Source organism: Thunnus thynnus, chromosome 8 (assembly GCF_963924715.1).
Source record: "Thunnus thynnus chromosome 8, fThuThy2.1, whole genome shotgun sequence".
Classification (NCBI taxonomy): domain Eukaryota; kingdom Metazoa; phylum Chordata; class Actinopteri; order Scombriformes; family Scombridae; genus Thunnus; species Thunnus thynnus.
This window is the reverse complement of record NC_089524.1, coordinates 28,702,313-28,727,468: the sequence shown is the minus strand read 5'-3', so window position 1 is coordinate 28,727,468 and position 25,156 is coordinate 28,702,313. Positions and strand designations below refer to the sequence as shown.

At 38.3% G+C, this 25,156-nt stretch overlaps 1 protein-coding gene across 1 annotated transcript in view; it reads left to right on the top strand.

Annotated features, from left to right (window-relative positions):
- rab6ba (RAB6B, member RAS oncogene family a) overlaps nt 1–25,156 on the top strand; it is a 58,989-nt gene that overhangs the window by 18,448 nt on the left and 15,385 nt on the right. Inside the window, exons 2-5 of the mRNA XM_067597806.1 lie at nt 11,620–11,678; nt 21,459–21,512; nt 21,907–22,012; nt 23,331–23,442. Coding sequence (XP_067453907.1) covers nt 11,620–11,678; nt 21,459–21,512; nt 21,907–22,012; nt 23,331–23,442 — 331 coding nt within the window. The remainder of the gene's footprint in view (nt 1–11,619; nt 11,679–21,458; nt 21,513–21,906; nt 22,013–23,330; nt 23,443–25,156) is intronic.

Below are 25,156 nucleotides of genomic sequence, written 5' to 3'. Positions count from 1 at the left end.
GATCATGCTAATGCTAGTGCTAATTTTTGCTAGGGAAAAACAGGCCTAGAACCATTAAAACCACATCTATTCACCAGAAAAACTCACCAGAGACCAAAATGTTACAATTAACTTTCATGAACAGAAAACACACTGACATAGTCACAACTACGCCTATACTCTGTGAATCTGGGGTTATGGCATGGTTATGTTACCTAACCAACAGGGTGTAAAATTAACCTTCTTGATCCACCAGCCAAATGGCTAGTGAATGTTCAAATTTTCCCAGCCACTCAATAGATTATCATTGTTTTTTTGGCTGGTGAGTGAAGAAAATCTACCAGCCACTTGCATATTTTACCAGCATTTGGCTGGTGGCTGATGCTAATTTTGTGCCCTGCTAACCAACATTGTCATTGTGGTAGCGACTTGTCAATCACAACGTAGCCACGCTCTAAAGCATACCCTGCTTTATTGTCTATTTTACTGTAAATGGGACCATAATTTACAAAAATGAATATCATGCAGTATTGAAGAAGACTTGAAACTAGTGATTGAGACCATAAACGCATCAGGAAACTGTTTACTGAGGTAATAAATCAAGTGAGAAGTAGACTCATAGACTATTATTGGCATTTCAGCAGACCTATGGTGCTCTCCACAACTGACTGCAGCCCAATGTGGACATCAAATGGACTCTTGAGTGTTTGGGAATGTGGTGATACCAGCGGCTGATGGAGTGATCATTGTCGGCTACAGGGTAGACTCTAACTAACCAATAACAGATGGTTAGGATTTGGACCAGTCTGTACCTTTTTTAAAATTGGGGGTTACTACAAGCACAAACACAATACCACTGGCCTGAATGTTAATGTTAAAGTTGATATATTATTAATCTTTTGATACGAAGTGAAATGAAATGAATGACAAGGATCATTATAAAATCTGAAACAAATAAAAACTCCATAGTCTACAAAATGTTTTTACGTCTGGATCAGAGTTTCCATGCAGATGTGCACACCCCCCCATAAAGTGTTTTTTTTTAATAAATCCCAGCTTTTCCATGGTAAGTGGTACCACGCATGTTTCAAGCCCTGTTTTTATTGTACACATCACATCAGTTAGCTCTGCTACAATAATAATGAGATACTTTTGACGTTTGTCTGTTCTAATGCTTATCTACTATACGTAATGCTTTCAGTGTAGTTTTTACTATCGTAAAGACTCACAAGCATAAAGTCAAGGTACTGTAATAAGGAAGTACATACTGTAGATGAGCAACAGCACCTTTTATCTGCCATTTCTCAGTTTGATTGTTTGAAGTGTAAGTGGTTGGAATCAGCTTTGTCACGTTCATACAATCAGTCACTGAGAACATCACTTTGCAGCCCAGCCATAAGAAAGTAAAATAAAAGCTTCAAGAGCGGCTGTATTATTGATATGATATGATTATTTTGGTCAAGGAGAGAGAGGCATCTAGGCCTAAACAGACTACATTTTGTTGAGAAGAGAGTTTATGTAGCATAGACACAAGTTGCATATCAGTAACTATTTTTCATGTTAGAATTAATGAAGCTGTTTATGTCTTGTTCTAAATGTAAGGTACACTCTCACAGGGGTTTTTAGTTATGGGGCTGATTTGATCCCTGCTGAAGTTGAAGGTGGGCGTAGGTGAAGCTATGATAGAAAGTACATCGCCAAACTTTCTTTTCTGATAAGAACAATAGAGGTGCAAGTTGTACTGCTGTAACAGGTGAAGGGAGATGCCAATCAAGCGCAGTCTGTGCACGCCCACACAGTCCTGAGGAGATTTCTAATCAGGCACATTAAGTGAAAACAGCTGTGTGGGTGGAGCATGGCGTCATTTAAATGAGCTATAGCTACTTTTATGAAACTTGACACATGAAAATAAAGGCTGTTGAAACAATGGTTATGATATATTTACTGCAATTTACAGTAAATACAGAGGATTAAAAACTTGACCTTATCAGCCAAATTTGATCTTTTCACTTACAGCACAAATGACCTTAATAGTGTTTTTTAAAAATAGCAGTCACTAGGGTCTGACATGGTGTTAGACTGTCCCAGTTCCATACTACAGAACATACTAATTGTATACAATAAAAACCATGTTAATCTTTACAGTAGCAGTTAGTTTATATAAGAAATCAACACACTTTACCTGTTTTATATTAATAGGAAATTATATATTTCATGTGATAAAAGACATCAGTCAAACAAAAGTTTGGAATGCTGCTGCCTATTAAATAACAAAGAGAAAGCAAAATTATTGTCTGAAGATTTGACTAGGTATGCACCGATCCAATATACTGGATTAGTATTGGGCTGAAGTGACCTACGTTTTTAAATTTCACTTGAATTTTTTATTTTTTTATGTAACAGGGACAATGTACAATACATTTATTGTACCAGATATAGCTAAAAGTTCACTTCCACCTGCGGTCTCTGGGAGGAAGGAAACAGTGATGTGCAAGTCACTGAAGTAAAAGATAACAATCAGTTGTGGTGAATTAACACACACTTTACACTTTGAAAATAGACGTGGTAAAATATCAATAATAAAATTTGAAAGAAAAAATAAACAGACAATACTATTCCCCAACTAGGCAGTATACCATCACTAATCTCAATTCAGCTTCAGCTATGTTTTCCAACTAGATTTAAAATGTTTAATAGTACGGCACTCTCTGATGCTCAGTGGTAAAGAATTCATTCCCCACATTTAACAGTTTCCTCGTTGATGTCTTCACTAAATTCTTGTGTTTGCTATTAACTGCATTCATTCGGTCATGATGGACTGCAGATTCAGTTTTCAGTCTTTAGCCTTATGTTACTTTACATAAAAATGATTCCACTGAGTTCTATGCAGTGTGGTTCACAGATTTTAAATTTGTGAAAAAAGAATTGTTATTGAATCAGTATCAGCAGATACTCTGAGTTTAGGTATCGCAATAAGTAGTAGGAAATGAAAAGTGTGATCAGTGCATACCTAGATTCAGTTATTTACTTTTTGTTTTTCATGATCATGACCTCTATTTCCTTTGTGAATTGTACTGCATTGCACACAGGAAATGGAGCACAAGTGTATATGTCATCATGCAATACTGACTTTTTTGTACTGAATTTTGTCACTTTTCAAGTTTAAACACATTATAAACTCAAAAGCTGGTTAGAATCAGCATGTAGCATGGAATTGGAACACATATAGAGTTTTATCACCGAACCAAACCGTCTGGAAACATCTGATTAATGAATAATTAATACGCTTCCAACTGCAAACCCATAGAGCCATTTTTTTGTTTCAGCCACTCCCAACATTTTGGAGGTTAACTCACAGTCACCGGCCACTGAACTTAATCATTAATAGAATTTAGAGTCAGCAACCCTTTAAAGATGGTGTAGGTAAAAGTGGGACATTTAGACATTTAGACATTTTGTTGAACTTTTAACCTGGTATAACATCTTTAAATGATGGACTTTTGGTGCTGTAAACTTGGGATTTATGCTGAGTCTCTGGCTGAGCCCTTTAGCATGACACCCTCAGTTTTGTGTGTTTGTGTAGCATCCATGTACAGTTATGATTGTAAGTTTTCATTGTAGAAAGATTTTACAGCTCTCTAAGGTTGGCAGCTCCTTTTGATTTGTTAATGTGCGTGTAATTCGTTAACTTAGACTGAAGGAAATTTATTTGGAGGCCATCTGCTGTTTGGCATTCTCCTGTTGGGTTCTGTATGCCAGCTGCTGTGACTATGAATAAACAAGTACACAGACGCAAGAGTCAATATCTCTCCCACTGGTCTGTATCTTCTCAGGATCTCTGAGCTCTCCTTCCTCAGCAAGGACAATCATAAATAAGCACTTACTTTTCTCAGTTCCTTCAGTCATTAATAAATATTAGATATCTGGCTCTCTCCAGTGTGCTGAGCTCTCATCCGGGTGTCGTGCGAAGGCAAGGCATGACACGCACTGTTTTATTTTTATCCATCGCCTTGTGAGTGGGAGTCGGGCCCATGGAGAAAGCACTGCCATGCTCTGATTGGCTGCCAAGTCCTCAAGGGTATTCCATGATGCCTGCTGCCAAGTGACCAGCAGTGGTTTTACCTGGCTGCTTGGCACACAGCTTCAGGCCTGGATGGACTATTTATTGCATTATTCAGCTTTTTAAAGCTCAGAGGAAGTGGTAGTTGGAGTTTATTATACTATTTATTAGTTTATCTATGTGTGTTTGTGTGTGTGTGCATTGTCCCATCCATACATTAATAGCCAGGGTGTTCACATATAACTTATGTATCATCCATAATATCTTTTCAAGTCTATGCAAATGTAAAGTAGCAAATGTTTGCAGAACTATTTTTTGTAATTTGAAAACTTCCCCTTCTTAAACTTCCCTTCCCTTTAAATACTTAATTTCAGTCTGCTATTAAACCCACCTCAAAAAGCAGATTTCTACATATCTACACAACATAAATATTCTGTTAATCCTGAAAAAGACCCAAGATCATGACAGTGTTGTTTTTGTTTTTTATTGTTTTTAAAGGACACTCATTTCAATCACATCCATTCCACACAATTATCTACAGTTGTCATGATATCTCTCTGGTATTTATTGATTTGGCTCCAGCATATTTGTTACACATTTGTTTTTTCTTCCCTGATTGTTTAGGCGTAGAGATGAGAGAATCCTTAACTAACTCATTTTACGGCTGCATAGTTCATAAATTGCAGGAGGTAGCAGAGCCTAATGTGAGCCCAACTGTGTAGGGCCTTTAACGTGCCGTAAAATTGCATTTTGAGCTCTTAAGAGGTGCCTTGATGAGGTGTGTGCTGACTGTGCTCAGCGGAGACCTGGTGGTGAAAGTGCAGGTCCTGCAGCAGCAGGTGCTCGATTCTCTCTGTTAATTGGCCCTCATGTTGCTAACTCACTCGGCAAAGTCTTTGAAGCATCACACCAAGTAGAGACTTCATTAAATCCAAGGCTTTAATTGGAGACCCACTAGGCAGGAATCCCCTCTCTGTCTTACTATTTATTAAGCTGTCTATAAGGTGACTACATAATTGATAGCTTACTCAGTGTGAGTGTATGTCATCACCGGTGATAGGTGTTACATGTTGAATCACTGCACTGTGTAGAGACATGCGGATGAAAACTTTTACTGATTTTACTGTGAGCAGCCATGGAAGTAAGTAAACAGTAGAACAAGTCAATTAAGTTTTTTTTCCCATTTAGTAACATTTTAAACCTGGAAGGTATTTAACTACTTTCCAATACAGCTATGACACAAATAAGAGAAGTCGTCAACATGTGCGGTTGTCCACTCCCGTACAGTTGCGTGAGAAGGTGCTTTCTATTTCTACACCAGCATGTGGACTTGAGGTTGTCAAGTTCACATACAATGCTGCACTAGGATGTTAAAGATTTAAATGCCTTATGTAACTGTGGTGTATTCATCCTCTCTAACCCCTACTGCAGCTACATCACAGAGAGGAATAACTCCTTTAAAGTTACCACAGCCATTTCAGATTTGAGTAAAAAAACAAAATCTATATTTTGCACGGAGGTGAGACAAAGGTACATTTTGTAAGTGTAACCAGAACTGTAAGAAAAACAAGTAAAAGTAAAAATCCACTCACATTCTTAAAGGCAGGGCTCTTAATTGTGAAATTATCAAGAAGAAATCACAACAAACAATGCGGACACTAATTAAGACAACAGTAAAGAAGCATGTTAACATATTCATTTCGAGGTCACCCTCAGCAGATCAGGTGTTGGATGAACTGTTCTTAAAACAAGCACACTGGGTCTTTTTTTAACAGGCAAAGGTTAGCTTTGCTGGTGTGCTGATGTTGTGTTTGGTACTAGACAGCTTCTCCTGTTATGATTGTGGCCATTCGCACCAGAGGAACTTGTACACTGGATCTGCTTTAATTGGAGTGTGACAGTAATCAGTAGGTGGCAGACACTGAGGAAAAAGCTACCTTGCATAGCTTAAATGTCAAGATGAGACATCTGTAGAATAATGAATAAAACACAAACTGGGTGCTAACAATAAGTGTTGCATCACTGAAGTAAACATGCATAGACTTTTCCTATCACTGACTGAGAATAAAACTCTTTGCAGTAGTCGTCCTGAATGCCCTTTATAGCATATATCTTAACTCTATGTCAAAACAATCTCATTGAAAAGATGGGTTTCAACACCCCAGGTTTGTTACTGGTCTATAATTGGGTGGTTTGAATTACAGTTGAACTCCCTGTAGTTCAATGTTTCCTTTTTGAAATGTAAAAAGCGACAGTTTTCTCTGTAAACCCACTGCCCCGTGAGAACACACCTCTATTACAACCTGAATGAAAAGAGGTTATTGCTGTTATCTACCACTGCCTTGGATTTTGCTTATGTCTGACTAAAGCTACTAATCATTTGAATCCCACCATAATCTCTAAAATAGTGTTCAGTGTTAATGGCAAAGAGGATGAAAAGCTTACGAGGGAGGAAATGCTCAGAAATGCAGAGCTAATTCTGAAATGTAATCAAAAATCTGCCATTTTAATCTTTTTTTTTTTTTTGCATAACGAAAAATATACCAAATTATTGCAGCCATGGGCATAACTAAGCTTCCTGCTTCCACCCCAATAATTAAAAATTAAATTCACACAAACAGACCTGCAGTTATTTCTGAAGATATTGACAAAAACTGAGTAACACACTCAGATCAGCTTTTTAAGATAAAAAAGCTACTATAGGTTGGATTAATTTGGGACATATTTTGCGTCGGTGCGTGCGTTGGTGTGAAATCCCAGTTATATAATTAACTGTCCATCATTGCACTGCTTCTCATATACATGCAAGTGAAATCAAAGTGCGCTGTAATACACCTTCCCTCTCTGGGGAAGGAATTTTGATGTCTCCTCAGATTTTGTTGGTGATGTATTCTCCCAGATACTTTGTGAGTTAGAGGAAGAAATAAGGACGTGCTGTCTGTTCCTGACTTTTGAAGCTTTCAGCGGTGACTGAGAGGCACAGAGAGTGCTGTCTCATGTTGCTTAGCGGTCGAGGAGGATGAGTCAGCAGCGAGGATGTTGGATCAGACTCTCTAGCCTAATGTGCTCCCTCATAACCACTGATGTGAAGACATGTTGCCTAACAAATCTTCAGCATGAAAAACAGGAACTGAAACACATAAGCTAAACTCAGCATTGTATTGCTTTGTGTAAAGCTGTAACAATTGATGATTTTCATTATTGATTTATCTTTATAAATTAATAACAATTTCCCCATTCAGTTTATAAAACCCCAAGGTGACTTGTTCTGTCCTACTAATAGTCCAAAACTCAAAATATGTTGTGTTACAATTATATAAAACATAGAAAAGCATCCAATCATCACATTTAAGAATCTTGAAACAGGCAAAGTGTCTGTTTGATAAATGACTTAAACGATAAACATAGTATCACAATTGACTCTTCGCTAAGCCCCGACATCCTTAGTTACTGTTGCTACGCGTGTCAAACTTATCAGTCTAGGAATGAAATGAAATGAAATGTTTGATGAAATGATTAGATGTAGCTAATAAGCTAACATTAACTCAAAAACTCAGTCTCCAGCTGAGTTTATAATGTTTCTGAGAAACTGCAAAAGAGTTTTAGATGTGTATTTTTACACACATGATACCATACAAAGTCAGTGCTGTGTAGTAATTTAACAGGCCAAAGTTTACAGTTCTCAGGCTAAAAGTCAGCATCCTCAATGGATGAAACATGTAGAAGACATGGACATAAAACAGCACAATTGTTCTTGTATTGTTGGGTCGAGCTACTTAGCTTCAGTATTAGAGTACTATTAGTATTTAGAGGAAAAAAAAAATCAGACCAGATCAAAGTTAGATTAATTCTTTACTCTTTGTAAGTATTTCAAAAAATATTATACATGAGATAAAATTTGAGGATGAGGATTAATCAATGAGTTCTGCTGGATCATCTTGGATGAACTTCCCCAAATCCAATACAGAAGAGGACAGAGCTGCTAATGTTACCCTAAACTCTCATACTGCATAGCGTTTAGTAGCATAGTGTTCATCTCAGTCTTGAATGAGTGGTTTATCTAACATAACCTCTAACCAAATATGATAATGTAGTTAGCTAATTATATGCTAATTCTTGGCCTTGGAGGTAACGCTTGGATTCTACTATACTTAACTACTTATCCAGGCTTATGAGCAGCAAACACACTGTTTAATCTATTCCTTACACTTTTGCTCTTGTATTTTGGGTATTGACTATTCAATAGATTGACTAATAAATTAAAAAGTATTAATATCTACAATAGATGATCAGAGAAAAGTATCCTTCTATCATAATAGCCACTTTAATCTTTCAACAAGATTAAATGTTATATATTTTAATTTGCTGCGCCAAAGACATGAGCGCCCCCAACTGCAGACATGTGAAATTTGGACTCGACTTAACTCTACTAGACAATTCATGATGATTTTCAATTCCAAACAGACCATTACTGAATTAGTAGAATGTGTTAAATTAGCTGGTGTGTGTCTAAAGTAGGACAGTTCTGTAGCTAAATAAGCTAGATGATGTATTGATAAATTAGCGCAAGATCATTAGCATAATCAGTAGCTACGCATCAGATCCTGCCTTGCAGATACGGAAACCAAGTGAGGGCACAGACACATGTAATTAGCCTCCCTGATTAAAACTCTTTCTGTAAACAATTGCAATCGCATGCCCATTTGATGAACTGTTAATTCAAGACAGATTATGTTTACTGAGGGAGCCTGTGCCTGCAAATTTTGAATACTCAGTTACAGTAGACTTCCTTTACATGAATAATGAATTGAAATTTCTCAAATATTTAAAAACAACAAATCTGGGATAGCACTTTCATAAGAAGATGTGTGCATGTTGCATCAGGGGTATATGTAGACCACTAACTGTGTGGTAGTCAGCAGCATACGGAGTCTGGCCGTGTTGTTGACGGCTAATTGGACTTAACTGCAGCCCTTTAGTAATAATAAATAATAGTAATACATTTAATTTGTACCACACTTCTCATTTGTAGTGAAACTCAAAGTGTTACAGTATTAATAACATAGAACACAAAACATAAAGACAATAGCAATAAGAGTCAAGATGAATGGAGAGCTTTTAGGCCTTCTTTAAAAGAGTCTAGGGTCTGTGCTGCCCTCATAGTTAAGAAGGTTGCTCCGTAACCATGGTGCAGCAGAGCAGAAGGCTCAGTCCCCCATACTGTAGAGCTTAGCACCGGGGGCCCGGAGGAACAACCTGCTGGCGGATCTGAGGGTGCAGGTGGAGGTTTGTGGTATAATCAGTTCCTGTAGGTAGGGAGGCGCATGTCTGGTGATGGATTTATATGTGAGTAGCAGGACTTTGTAGTCAATCCTGAAGGAGACGTGGAACCAGTGCAATGAAAACAATTGGTGTTATATGTTTGTGTTTTCGCACCCTCATCTGGATCCTGGCCTTTGGATCTGTTCTACTGGAGTTAGAAGGATATAAGATATCGGCTCTCAGTCAGACATCTGCACCGCTGCTAAATGGATATAAGAAGATGATGGGATAGATTTCTGCTGGCTTCCCCATTTGCTTCCCTCTCATTAATAAAACCACCGAGGAAAAAAAATCAGAAAGCCATCTATCAATAAGTCAACCGTGTCTAACCAGCCGTCTTCTCTTTAAGTGATGAATTCTGGTATAACATGTCATATGCTCCCAAAATGATGAATTAATTATTGAATTGAAATGAAATTAGGTGTCTGTTTTCCAGTCATTTATCAGTCACATACCATAACACGCCTCCATAATGATTCTTGGCAGTTTAGTTAAGTATCATTTTTCCAAAGGGCAAAGCGTCAGATCGAACAGTTGGGTGCGTTTAGATACATGGGATCTAGCATTTCAAGTACCATAACAGCAACGAATTGTCTAAAAGGGGTAATGGAGTACTATATGAACCAGTTGAACCAGTAAAGATTTTTTGTTTTTGTCTTTTTTGTTTGTAAATCGGCATTTTACTGATTTTACTGAGCAGATATTAAGGAACAGGATGAACAAGTTTTACCTTTGGCTTCACCTTGATATTTATATTATTGCCAAAGTTCATTAATCAAATGACTTGCAGTTTTGAATATATTTTACCTTACTACTTTTTACTATTTTACTTTTCTGTCATTGCTTAAAGGGACACTCCACTGATTAAGTTCAGTTCATTTGTCACAATGAACACTGCTCATCTTGTGAAAACCGTTGTACAATGTGTTTTGTAGTTCTGGAGGATCTTTCCAAAGTTAAAAAAATAACCCTGATGATGTCATCAGGGTTATTTTTTTAACTTTGCTCAGTTCTGCAGCAGTGGGGCGGGGCTTCAGGGCTCTGTGACTGCATGTCATGAGCACAGCTGGAGATCAGAGCTGTACAGCAAGTCAGAGAAAAGTATTTTCACATGGCGTACCTGGACACATGATACGTTTAATATTAATAAACTGTGAATAAACAGGCGAACAGCGAGTCGATCAGCTCTGTGTCTGAGGGGGAGAATGCTGTCCAGGAGTAAAAAGAGCAGGGTGTTGATGTGGTGATGTCCTCCGCTGATGGAGTGGAACATTTCTCTGAATCTGGATATGAATTTGGATTAGTACGAGTGGATACTCTTACTAAGGATAAAATTTTATGATTTGGAAATTGCATAGGGCACATCTGGAAATGGCTAAATGACAGGCGTAATAGTCAAATAACGAAAAAACTAGAAAATATTCAGTGTGAATGTTCATTAAACCCTCAAGTCCATGCATGGGTTGTTTTCACCAAATAATATTTATGTTTCTGATTTTTTTTTCGTACTCCATAATAATAAACCGTAAGCATGAACACACAGCCGGTGGTCAGAGCTGTAAAGTGAGTCAGAGGAAAGTTTTTTTTTGGCGTGCTCTTAAAAGAGAAAAATAGACAGTGAAAACAGTTTTTAATCAAGTATGGACAGACATAGGCTACGTCCTACGGGCAGTTCAAAACCAGTATGTCTCATATTTGAGCAAACATACCCACTCAAATGATCTGAACTGAAGCCACAGAAAATAAACGATGTACAAGCTCAATATGATCGATTCACTTTATTTTAGAATGCAAATGAGAAAAGATTCACTATTATAGTACTTAACATCTGTGTATAATAGAATGTTAGTTTCTTTCATGTTGTTGGTGTATATAGTCATTAACACCTCATATCAAATGTATTAATCTTTCTGTGTTGAAGAAGGAATAATGGAGGCCAAGCAATTGTGCGTTTGAAGCAGGCAGGTTTTGAATGGGCATTGCACTAGTTTAACATATTAAATGGGAAATGTAAGTGTTTTGGGAACACACATAATGCTGGCAGCAGCAGCAGCACTGTAATTACATCTGGACCTGATGCCACCATTGACCTCCTGGTCACCCTCACACACAGTAATGAGCTCCCTGGGCAGCAGTGACAGCCGTTGCAGATACCATAACCACCAATCCCGCTGTTACGTTTATAGAGTGTCTGAATACAGGAAGCCGAGCCTCTTGTCTCTCATTTAATGCATTCTGTCTTTTTTCTTCTCCTGCAGTTGGGAAGACGTCTTTGATCACACGGTTCATGTATGACAGCTTTGACAACACATATCAGGTAAGTGCTACTGCAGGCACTGAGAGTGAAGATTTTGTCTCTAATGATCAATTTGGTCGCTACTGATCAGTCACACTGTGCTTCGATAGTGAAACATACAGCTCCACTTAGAAGCAATAAGGCTCAAATAAAATTTGTGACTTGGATAATAATCCACGAAATTCCTTCACAAAAAAGAACTATTTTCTTCTCTCTCCATGTTGGCAATAACAAGGATGTTAAATCAGACACCTTTTTGAACTGAACAACATGAAGAACACTGTGGGTCCTCAGGCGATCACTATTTCTAACCCTGTTTTCCAGCGCAGGCTAATCTCACTCGTCATCCTAAAAACAGAATATTGCTTATGCAGCTACCACGCAAGAGGTCTTTGCAAGCGTATTCAGACATGCAAAGGACCCTCGAATAAAACCTGCAGTATTATTGCTTTATAAGAAAAAAGTATCTACTTTATATAGTAATAAAAAAGGAATTAAAAATAAATCGTACAAAGCTATTCCTCCCCCCTTCTCATATAGTGTAGCGTGTGTGCGTGTGTGTGTGTTTCTTTTAGCTCACTGAAGCTCTTTACTGAGAGAATGTACAGTGTAATGAGCCTTTGCAATGTGTGAAAAACCATAAGCAGATTAGCCGAAGAAACACTGAAATACCACCAGTGTATGAAACATTGCAGGTGAAGAAAACATGAGCCATTTGTATGGCTAAATTTCAAGTAAGAAATACAACTTAACTGATAATTTTCTATCATCTGCTGGTAATATGACTGGTAAACTAATGTATTACTTGTTTGAAGGAAAAGAATCTATGTCATGCTAAGAAACTTGGGTTTGTGGAAGACTTCTACCGTTTCACACAGCTCTTCAATTCAAAGTTCATCAGCAGTTTGCTTTCTAATAACATTTAACTTCTATTCATCTGATCTGTAATAAGACATTGGGGTTCCACATGTGTTTGATTCAAGGTTTGCATGTTTGTTGAGACACGTCGCTGGTCATTTAGAATAAAATCTGTGCTAAACAGTTCTCGACATGACATGTATAGAAGACACTGGCAATGCATCCAGGGTAATTCAAATCAGTCAGTTGACAGGGTAAACAACATGAACACAGAAACAGTCTATAGAGAGTATACTCTACCAAAGAGTATACATGCACAAGATGATAATCATCTTGTGCGCATACGTCAGTGTTGTGGTTGTCTGCCACAATGGCGTCTACCAAAGAGTATACTCATGTAAGATAATATGTCAGCATTGTGGTTTGCCACCAGCAACTGTCATGAATTGACTTTATTCAGTTTTAAGCCAAATTTTTACGATAAACTTTTTAGATCTAGGTCGTTTTAACTTTCAACCGGATGAAGGATTTTAGTCATCGGATGTCTTAAGTTGTCAGAGAAACAAGATGAGCAAACATTAGCAACAGCTCGGCTCACAGCTCCTCCTTACATCCTGTGTCGACTGAACAGCGTCAGAGAAACACTGATTTTTAATGAGAAACTGCTTTATTCAGTGTTTTTACCAGTTTTAATCATGGGGTCTGTTTGTTTTGGAGAGGAAGAGACCTCTGTGGATAATTCGGCTCCCAGTAAAAACCTCCTGAACGATGAACACTGAAGGACTCCTAACTGGGAGAAGCTAGTAGTTTAACAATGAAGACAGCAACTCCGATGATCCCACACTACTTCACAACATCATCCAACTCCATCTTTTGTTATTGTTTTGATTGAGAGCCCACTAACGACAGAAATGACATAATATGCATTTAAAGGGGACCTTATGCTTTTCCTTATTTTCAGTCATATATATATGATGTTATATTGTTGGATGTTCATATTAAACATGGCTTAAGTGTCAAATAATGAGGTAAACATAGGTAGAAGTAATCCCTGTGATTAATGCCAACAGTTTGTTCTGTTTTCAGCTCAAGCTGACATTGGCTTGTGCGGATTTCTTCATATGGTCATCTGCTCCACGCACAGGGCGAGTTCACCGCTCTGCTCTGCTAACATTACGGCATTTTTCCATTGTTTTTGGGGTAGTCCTGTCGAGCCATGACTCGAGTTGAGCTGGCATGCTGTGAGTGTTCCATTACACAGCAGGGCAAAGGAAAATAAGTAGTTTACCTGTTGGGGGTGTGCTGGTCGTCTGCAGCTCTTCATTTAACATCATCATCACTTTGTCTGTTTCTGCTTCTACTTATTACTGATCCACAGAACAAAGCTGCGAAGCTCTGCTAATTCGGTGAGGAACATATTTGATTTCCTGTAAACTCTTCACAATAAAAGTCTCACGTTATTTAGTCGTTTAAAAGCTTTTAATACGAAGCAGGAATTGTAGGGTTTGCACTGGTGGTAACTTAACATGACTCTGCTACAACTGCCCCTCGACATCTCCCTGAAAGCTGGCCAATCACAACAGATTGGGCTCATGAGGAGGGGGGTCTTAAAGAGACAGGAGCTAAAACTGCCTGTTAGAGACAGAGACTGAACTGAGGGGCTGCATTAAGGGCCAGTATGAGATAAATAAGGAGTTTTTTGAACTGTGAATCATGCAAAGCTACTTTAGTGGAGTCCCAGAATAAGATATAGAAACATGGTTAGGAACATAATAGGTCCCCTTTAAATTTCACAGACAGGAAGTTGAACAAGTTCAAAAGCTTTCTTCAGTTTGTATTAATTTAGTTTTTATTATATTATCAGTGTTGGCAAAACAACCTGTTTTCTTTGGCCTCACTGCGTCCTGCTAACCCCAAAGAAAAAAAAAACAGGTCTCTATTCTTTAGTGCTCGCACAGTGCTGTGCTGTAATGAGATTTGGATGGCTCATTGTGCGTGGATTAAATTGTCTGTGTTAGCTCTGCAATGCTGTGCTTTCACAGTTGCTCCTGCATCCTCTTATATCTCTACATTCGTAAGTCATGAAAGACTACAGAGCCAGACATTTCACACTGACTGTTAGGGCTCGTGTCTTTTGTGTTGTTAAGCTGCTGAGTCTCCATGATGCATAGATGTTTCTTAAAACATCTCATTGTCACAAATTGCTATGGAACAGGCTTAGTTTTGGGTATGGTTGGCTGGGAAGTAGAGTTATTATAACAGCTATTTACCCAACATTTGACCCCCATCAGTGTCTCAATTGTGGGAAAAGAAATGAAAATAAATTACATTCATTGATTCTTGTTCAAAGTGGAAAGTTTTTTTCTGGATGATTAGCTGATAGTCGAGTGGAGAGATGCTTTTTTATTTCATTTTATTATTCCATCATTAGTGTTTCTGGACAAAACATACTTGACACTGAAGCTGGGACATGGGAAATTGTTTTTCATCCAGTATTATGCAACATGTTCCAGACTGTAGCAAGATTAATATCTTTATAAGTAAGGCCTTTAATGCACAGATAGTAAATGTGACATGATCATTTCCTGCATCGTTCTCAGACAGCAGCACACTCCTAAGTACCATTACCTGGAGTGAATGTGGGCGTCTGTTGTTGCCTGCAGTCTGTCTCGCTCCAAGGCCACTGCTGTAACTCCCAACCTGAATGCAGCTGGATAAATTACGGCTTTGAAATCCAGCAGCCGTCAAAGTCAGCGCCAAGTGCAGTCATTCTGAGGAGCATGGGGAACATGGGTTTTCTAGACAAATGGCCCTCTGCAGCAGCCTCGTGGTGATGAGGCCTGAAGGGACAGAGAGCTCTCCTCACTCGTCCTCTTTATTTAAGTGGGAAGGCAGCATGCCAGGCAGACAGATACTGGACTGATAGCATCTGCTTATTTAATAACGTCCCCATACAGTATGCTTTTTAATGTTGGTCTCTGGCCTGTACCCCAAATGATAAAAGCAGCCCGGGAGGAAAATAAAAATCAGATGGTTATTTTATTTGAGCGTAAAATAAAGCCATTTGAATCTTCCACTTAACTCTGCTTCCAGAAAACAACCTCTTCATCCCTTTTTCACAGTCACCTTCTTGGGTTTTTTTTCATATAGCGGATTAATGATTTTGTTATGGGTGCCATAACCTCTGCTTTATAGCCATAGATCAAAGCCAGAGCTCAGTCTCTGCTAAATGTGTGTTTTTCCCTCTGTGTGTGTGTTTTTGTTACCTCTTGGGGACCTTTTCTGATATAAAAACCGACCTTGTCAGGACCAGTAGTCCTCATGGGGACCAAAGCCTGGTGATAGCAAAACATTATTTCTTAGGTCCTGGTTGAGGTTAGGGGTACAGTGTGAATTGAGGTTAGGTCAAGGTTAGGGTTTGGCATGAATTGGTTATGGTTAAGGTCAGGGTTATGGTTTGGGTTAGGCTCTCCACAATGAATGGAAGTCAATGCAATGTCCTAACAAGGATAGCTGCACAAACTTGTGTGTGTGTGTGTGTGTGTTTGAATGCTGTCCCCCTCTCACCCCTCCCTGTGTCTTAATGTCACTTCTCTTTCCTCCCTGGCTCAGAGACAGGTACTGCTGTAAATGATTTTGCAGTTTTTTTTCTAGCTCAGCTCCTGAGACCTTTGAGTATTAATTAAAATGCTGCATGCATTAGCTCAGCGTGAGTGTTTATGCTGCTGCTCAGAGGGGGATGCTGGATCTGTCAAGTGAGGATGGAAAGACTCTCTGAATGTGAGCCTGCAGGAGAGATCTGTCTGGCTGAGAAGATTTGTGAAGTTATGGTTTCCAGGATGCATGTTTTTGTTTTCATGCTTTTTTCATGTGTATTTGAACAGACCCAGTTCACTCCTTTGAAGGGAGAGTAGCAGTATATTTAGAGACCAGGGGCCATCAGAAAGATGAAACTGAGCGTGGTAGTGGCTTTAGTCAGCAGGAGGATGTGAGTGAGGCGAGCCAGATTTGCAGCCTCTAAAGCGGCAGACTCCCATCAAGCAGCCACCCAGCCGAGAGAGACAGAGGCAGGCGTCCTCACTGCCTGGCAGCACATGCTAAAGGGCTAAGAGGCCTCCAGAGGCAGAACGCTTTTGTCAGCTGTGCTGGAGCTGTCAGTCAGGCCTGGCCACCAGGCTGTGACTGTATCAGGCCACAGCTCTGTCTGCTCTGCCCAAACACTCTGCCATTTAGTGCAACTGTTGCATCTCATTTATTATTTTATTTCAAAAAACAGGTCAAATGTAACACTTTGTGGCTTTTTTTAAGCAAAGGATAACATAATAAAGGTACAAAATGAGGACTGCAGTTAATGATTTTTTATTATCGATTTATCTGCTGATTATTTTCTTGATCTATTAGTCATTTAGTCCATGAAATGTTGAAAAATAGTGAAAAATGCCATCTAAAATGTATTAGAATATGCCTTCAATCAGCTTGTTTTGTGTGACCAACAATCCAACAACCTAAAAATATTCAATTGTCATTGAATTACATGAATTTTCTGTTAATCGACTAATTGATTAATTGACTAATTGTTACAACTCTACATAAACTAAACTTATGCCCATGGTAGTTCTCTTTCTTTATTTCCATTGAATGTTGTCATCATACTAGATTTGAAAATAGTTTAGTTTGTAAACAATTTTCCACATAAAAGATGTATTTAATAGACATATTTAAGTAAACAGAAACCAATCAGAACATTGAAAGTTATGTTAAAACTGAAAAACTGTAAAAACGTCCTGTAAAATGGTGTAATATAGACATTTAAACATATCTTCTCTTACCTCCTCTTAACCAGCCACACTGGAAGATTGGGTTAGTCATAAATAAACATTGTAGTGGGGTAAAAGTCTACTCCTAATGCTTTGTGACACAAATAATGTGAGTTAAATAGACCTACTGTGCTGTCACTACTCATTACTGTGGTTACAAATATAGCATGTTGTAATTATTATAATCTACATATAATATATAAATAAATGCATCCCGCTGTCTGAGGAAGGAGGCGTGATCATAGACTCATCCATTCCCTCTTGTGTTTGCAGTAAACTTCAAATCAATCAGATTTGGTGTGTTCACAGACTGCTGTCAAACACGGTGCTGTGAGCATTTGCCAGAATGCTCACTGTGACTCAAAAGGTCCATCAGCGTCCCTGCCAGATGGAGGACCTTGAAAGTTCTGGTGGGAGCAGCAGTGGCATGTGAAGTGTTCAGATTCTCTACTTACATAAAAAGCAGCATTAGCACAGTTCGAAAAACACTTCAAAAATATTCCAAGTTAAAGTCCTACATTCGTTAATTAAGGTACATGCAGTGATTAAAGTCAAAAGTTACATTTCTGTTTAATCATAACTCCACAGTGTTGCCTGTGCTAACACACCAAATATGATTTAGTGTGGATCATACTGCCGGCCTCATGCTGCATGACAACCTCACAGCTGAATGTTATAGTGAACTTACTTAATACAAGGAGACAGAACTCCCTAGAATCAGTGGCATCTTTACAGACTGACCACAAGACAATCCCACCAAATCACAACGTTGGTTTTTGGAATTATCCTTTAGAATTTTCTCCTGACCATATTTAACGTCTAATCCATCACTGCAGTAATGCGCCCACTGCTGAATCACTTTGAACATTAATCATCCCACTACTTCCTTTCAGAATTGACTGGATAGAATTGTGTTCTAGTGAACTACATTTACTCTTCGAATGTACTTCTATTGTATGTTGAGATAATTCATTTTCTACGGCCAAATCAAGAGTGGAGTGGGGTAGTTTGATCTGGTTTTACTTGTGGCTCACAACTTGACACAGTGAACCCATTTTCATGTGGTAGAAAGTCCACTGTAAGGTGGTTTTAATAGTGATATCACATTTTTAGGCTGGACTGAATGATTAGTCAGATAAATAAGCACATTACCTGACTGTAATGTCCATCATCAATTTTTAAAATTCTGTTTGTTTGACCCCTCACATCAGATTGTTGGTTAACAACGTCCCAGATGACATTTGGAGCTCAAAATGGCTATTAGACTGTCAATTATCTCACAGCAAAGGGAGAATATTATCTAAGTGTTGTCTAGATAGTGGCCTTAGAGTGCCAGCTGATTCACCATGTTTACATGCATACAAATCCATTCTACCACTTTTCCTGCTTCCATTATCTGATCTGCTCATAGGGTTTAACTATGAAGTCCACCATTTACATATAAAGAGAAAAGAGACTTTTTTTTTTTAAAAGGCAGATAATCATACTACTGTAAATACTAGTTTTTGTCAGCTGACCTTATTTGTGTTGTTTGGATTCAACATATGTTTCTGTCATTGCGGTGTCTACTCTAAAACTCTTTTGCATGATGGAGTTTTTAAGGACACAGCAGTAATAACTGGCTCCTGAAGTCTTCACACATCTAAAATTCAAGTCAAAATCAATTTATTTAATGATGATTTCACATGTGATAAAATGTCTTTAGACAGCTATATTCAAGTTAAAGTGTCAATAATACATTTAGTATATAATGACAGTGAAATCCCTTAAATCTGTTGAAAGCATTTTTTTTTGCCCCGGTTGCCAGCAGAATGGGCGAGAGAGCTATGGTCTGTCTTCTAACGATGTGAGCTAGTTAATAATTTAAAAGGGATATTAATAATTTCACGTGATCTAATCTGTTCATGTATAGCTGTCTGTGTGGGATTCTATATTTGACACTGAGTTCAGAGAGAGACTACAGCTCCTCTGCCACCCTCCATGAAAAACTGAAACATCACTCTGCTTTTCACTTCACTGAAGCTAATATTTTTGTCATGTCAATAATATCACTCCAAATCAGCAAGTTTTAAAGTTTTCTCATGGGACCCAGATGTTCAAGTCTGTCTTGAATTTAAAAAAGACTTATGGGCTGTTGTGGGTAATTTAACAAAATGACTGCTTTTAACCTCTCGCACACAGTGATTTATGCAGTCTCTCATGCCTTCCAGTAATACATAGGAAGATATAAAGTTGTAAAATACTTTTTGAGTGTTTAAAATTCTGCCAGAATAAATTGATTTGTTTTGAAAGTTAGTGTAATCCAACTGGACTTGTGTCTGTCATGTGGCTGATACGACCAAAAAAATACATATACGTGTTATAATCTTGCATTCTATTTTATTGCGATAATATAAACATAATCTTTATTCTTTGGAGTTGTTATTTTCAGCCTAGGAGAGCTTGATCTGACTGGGTGTAAAGGAAGAGTATAAATGACGTCCTGTCTTCATGCCAGACTCTCTGAGTTAGTCCACTGTGGTAGCTGGCATCGCCACGGAAACAAGTGCGTGATCAAGCTGCTGATGCCCAGTTCTGTCAAAGTGGGCAGTGGGCACCCTGCTGGACTGCCTAACACAGACGAACACAACAGATACACCCACCTGCTTAATCACAGATGGGTACAAACATATCAAAATGTATCTTGGTACAAAATGATACTGTTTAAAAATAAAGTTGACTGTGAAGCGCAAGCAGGAAACCGCGTCCTATTCTCTGTCTGCCGAGCAGACTTATCTATAGCCATCTACAGTAGGGGCTCCAGCTGGCCAGTGTTGGAGTGCAGGCTGGGGTCACACAGGCTTTAACTATACAGCTGGGGACTGCTGCTTAATCTCGGGTCAGCCGTGCACCAGATACCATTGAACCCTTCACACTCCTGCCCCTACACACATACAGGAATCACTCACACACACACACACACACACACACACACACACACACACACACACACACACACACGTACAAACACTCTAAAAATATTTTAGGTGCATAGAGTCTAATATTGAATATAAGTGAGACTAACAACAGATGATCAACTGGTGTGTTAACTAAGTCCATGATGGCAACCAGTAATAGAATAGTTAATACAGATTTTTATAATAATGATACTTATATTTTAAAAGCATTGTGTTGTCTGTTTTGAAAAGAGGCCATATTCTCTTAGCTCTTTAATGGCTGTTTTAATTATATTTAAATGTCCTTTTAAAGTGTGTTTCTTCTGCACTTTGTTTTGATGCTTTTAATGTTTTATGTAAAGCACTTTGAATTCCCTTCTTGCTGAAAAGTGCTATATAAATAAACTCGCCTTGCCATCTTTGCAATTGTGAGAGCTGAAAGTTCATTGTCACACGTCCAAAACCGAACAGCTCTGGCATCAGGAAATAAACAGATCTGCAGCTCAACATTGATTTCTAGGTTTTGATTTGACTGAGCCAGAGCACCTGATGTCATGGCAGGCAGCATAATGGAGAGCCGTGGGCTTGGCTGCAGACAGTAAACATCCCTTGAAGAGGAAACACAGTGCCATCTGCATCGAGACACAATAGAGAACCCGTAGATTGCTGTTATAAATGGCTAATGCATAATGCTATGAGCCATAATTTCAAGCAGCTCCTTATAAAAATCATGAAAAATACACAAACAGTTGTTCCGATTATTAAAGGTGAATATTTTCAAAATGTAAGCCCACATACTGTTGCCAGCTGTGTGCGGGTGACAATCCTTGAAAAATGAGTGTGCAGACGGCAACTTATTGAAACTGCCTGTCATTTCACAGCTCTAAATACCTTGAGGTACACCTTACAATACGCCGTATATCGTAGCCTAATTACTAAAACGTCAGAAACTCAAAAATAAACAGTTTACTCAAAAAAAACTACTAAAACTAACCCTGATAAGCTTCACAAAGGTATAATTTTTTGCAGTGCTGTTGTATTAGATTGTGTTATATTTTACATGTGATGCTCCTCTTGATCTTCTCCATTTTTAACTTGCATTATTCAGTTCCTGAGTACATTATCTGTTTCTAGCTTTTTTGTTGTTTTTACAGTGATGTTGATCAATGGATTTCTTTTCTCTTAACTAGGCCACAATTGGAATTGACTTCCTGTCGAAAACCATGTACCTGGAAGATCGAACGGTGAGAACCTCAGTTACAGCTACATAATGTCGTGAGAAAGATGTTAAATGTTTGCAACGTGTCAGTAGTGCAGCAACTCTTTCTCTTGGAGAGAAGCACATACTGTAGAATTGATCATCCTTATAATAAAGTCCTGCATGACTCACCATTCCTCATCTTGTACTCAGCGGTACGACCTTGGAAGTGTCATCATGTGGAATCCACTCATATTAATAAAACCCGAGTCTGGATCTTGTGCTCTGTACACTCGTGTTGTATTGTGTTGTATCTGTCTATGTCTGTGCTCCTGTTCGTGTTGTCTAAGCTCGTGTGCCTGGAGGGAGCCTACTGTTTCCAGGCTCTCTGACTATCTGAATAATCTCAGCCTCCTCAGCTTTCTCTCTCTGAACCCCAGGTGAGGTTGCAGCTCTGGGACACAGCAGGACAAGAGCGCTTCAGGAGCCTCATCCCCAGTTATATACGGGACTCCACTGTGGCTGTGGTGGTCTACGACATTACAAGTCAGTGTCCTTCGTGAAATGTTTGAATTAGCTACTGAACTGGCCAACTAAGTGTCAAACTCTCTATCTGGAAATATCCAGCTGTAATCATGTAAGTTCTGATATTCCTGTCAACATAGGGACCAGAGATCATATCTCTCACTCTAAAACTCCTTGGTGCAAACACTTCACCGTTACTAATTGTGAAACAATGTGACAGATGGATTTCCCACTGCAGTGAAATCCAAGATGAGATTTGACAAATATCAAATATCTCCTTGATATTTCCCTTAAGCAAATTGGATCCACTGAGCGATGAGATGCGGCTTACAGCATTAAACTCCCATCTTCTCAAATTCTCTTAAGAACCAGTAACCGTGACTATCTAAATTGTATTATTTAGATCCTATTTCAAGTTCTATTCTCTGTCCGCCAATGAGGAAAAACCACTTTGGTGGTTTTTAAAAAGGAAAAACCAAGGGGCTTCTTAGGTTCATTGCACCACAGCTTCCTCTTCAAAGCCACCATTTCAGCCCTTTTTGTTTTAGTTAGCTTGTGGCCTGTAATGTAATGAGTCCTCACATGGTCCCCCTTTCAGAAAGAACAGTGTCTTCTTCTCTACAGTAGTGAACCAGTAATATTCAGCAGTAGTATTTAAAAGATGGCCCTTGCATAACCATAAAGCTAAAACCCTGTTAAATATTTCCAATTGGATTTGTGAGGGAAATTTGTGACAATGTTATTTTCTCAAATTAGTGAGATGGTTTAAAATGACCAAGACATGTAACATGGCTGCCCTGAGGAGATGAATTCTGTTCCTGCTTTTATGAAAAGAATGTGGGTCTACCATTCCCACAAAGCCATGTTCTCTTTTCACCGTGAATAAGACATGGGGTCTTTCTCATCAAATTCCCAGTCCAAGAATACAATATGACCTTTCGTCTGCATGCCAGCAAGCCTGCAGACTCAATGAACAAGGCAAGGTTAAAGGCATTATTAAGACTTTGATCACGCTACAGTATAACATGATATGTAAGATATTTTCAATGTATAAGATTTTTCGTATGATCTTCCACAGTAACTTTAAACACTGTCTCTTCTTCTCGGATTATTGATGATGATACTACCATGTAATGCTAAATGTGAGATCCGTTCTTATTAGTAGAGTTCACATTTTTCCAGCCAGCTGTTTTGAAAATACCAACATTCAGCTGAAATGTTAATGGTTTTGTTTGGAGCAGTAACAGCAGGAGATGTGTCAGCGTGTTGAATGTCACTGCAAACTGTACAAACAGCATCTTTAATTTGTCTCTGCTTTGTTTCCCTCCTCTCCCAACAGACATTAATTCATTCCAGCAGACGTCAAAATGGATCGATGATGTGAGAACAGAGAGAGGAAGTGATGTCATCATTATGCTCGTCGGCAATAAAACAGACCTGGCAGATAAGAGGTAGGTAGTTACTACTGAAGCTGCCTCCTAACTTCAGCACTTCTGTCACATTTTGTCTGTCAGCTTTTCTTTTCATGTCTTGACACCATGGCAACCCTGATGCACAGAGGCGTCTGTTTGTCTGTAGCCACATTCAGTTGAGCACAATACCTTCGAGAACAAAACATGATGAAAACATCAGACCGACTCCACAGGCTCCCCCTGCAGAGTAGATTATTTGATTAGATGTAGGAGCATCTTGCTGAATAAATCTGTATATTAATGAGACAGAACTGATCATCCTGAGACCAGTATAACTCATAATATTTTACTATATGAATTTAATATCAATACCACCTCAACGTTAGATGAAGACAGGTATGAGAAATGAATTAAATGTTTGCTACATAATATATCAAATATCTTAATGAATACACTCAGTGGTATAACTGGTTATGTTTACTTTTGTTATAGTATATTATATGATGGTGCGACATAACGCAGCTGAGCTGTCACTTCCTGTCACACTGCTTGCTTTGAAATGAGAAAAATATTGCTTGCTTGGGAAAATTATTCTGTGATTTAGTCCCAGGTGACACAAGCGCAATCATGAACCACATTCACAAGGGAATTCTTTTTTCAAATATACATTTATATGTACGTATATAACTGACTGCATATCATAATGAAGAGAAGGTGAGAAAATGCTGATGAGACAGGATGTTTAATAAAAAAAAAAAAAAAGATGGGGAAAGAAATTGATTGAAAAAATAAATCCCTATAGACACAGTGTAAAAATGAAATGACGTGAAGCAGAGATGTACAGTAGAAGAAGAAGAGTATATAAAATAAAGGGAGAACTGAACCATTAAATAGATTGTGTCCCTGTGATAAAAGGCATTAATGGTCCATATGTGCAAAGTATTTGCTTGAGATCTATTTCACATGTAAAGTCATTGATGAAATGTGAAGCTAATCATGGCTAATCTTCTGTCCTGTTGTTCCTTATTTTTTAAATGTTAATGTCATTTTCCTGACAGTGTAGAAAATTAAACTAAAAATTTTTACCTTGGTTCATTTTGTCCTAACAATCTATATATATCCTCAGTAATGTAATATGTTTCTGTATTTGTGCTGAAATGTGCAGTGGCTGCTGAAGCACTTAACGAAAACTGCAAACATTGTCTTTTTGAGGCCCTTGGCAAGGTTTAAACTACAGAACATAACTTTCCTTTTTTTAGTAATTTCTTAAATTGGCAAGATATTTATTTATATTTATGTCTTGTTTACTCTAAATCAACATTACTAACAGTGATCAGCTGTACGGTAGCAAATGTTCCTCAACAGAAGAGTACAGAGTAGGTTTTTTTAATAGCATATTTCTAAGATGAAGTGAGGAGGCTCATAAACACCTCATGTGATCCAATAATCCGTCTTTGCATTATTTCTGGTCTGCTATCTTCAGTAATGACTCATCTGGGGCTTTCTTCACCTCAGTTTTAGACAGATGCTTCACTAAAACAGCCGATCATTATTTTTCTGGTCTGGCTGACTGATCAGATCTGATTAACTGAAAAAATGAGTGACTGAAGGGTTTCCTTCCTTCATAGAACCAGACTACTTTCCATTATCTTCCTTTTCTCTCCACATATTTTCATTTCCACAAATAATGTTTTCTAATGTAGTGAGTAACTATGCATAAATTATACACACACATGCCTGAATTTAATTGTTA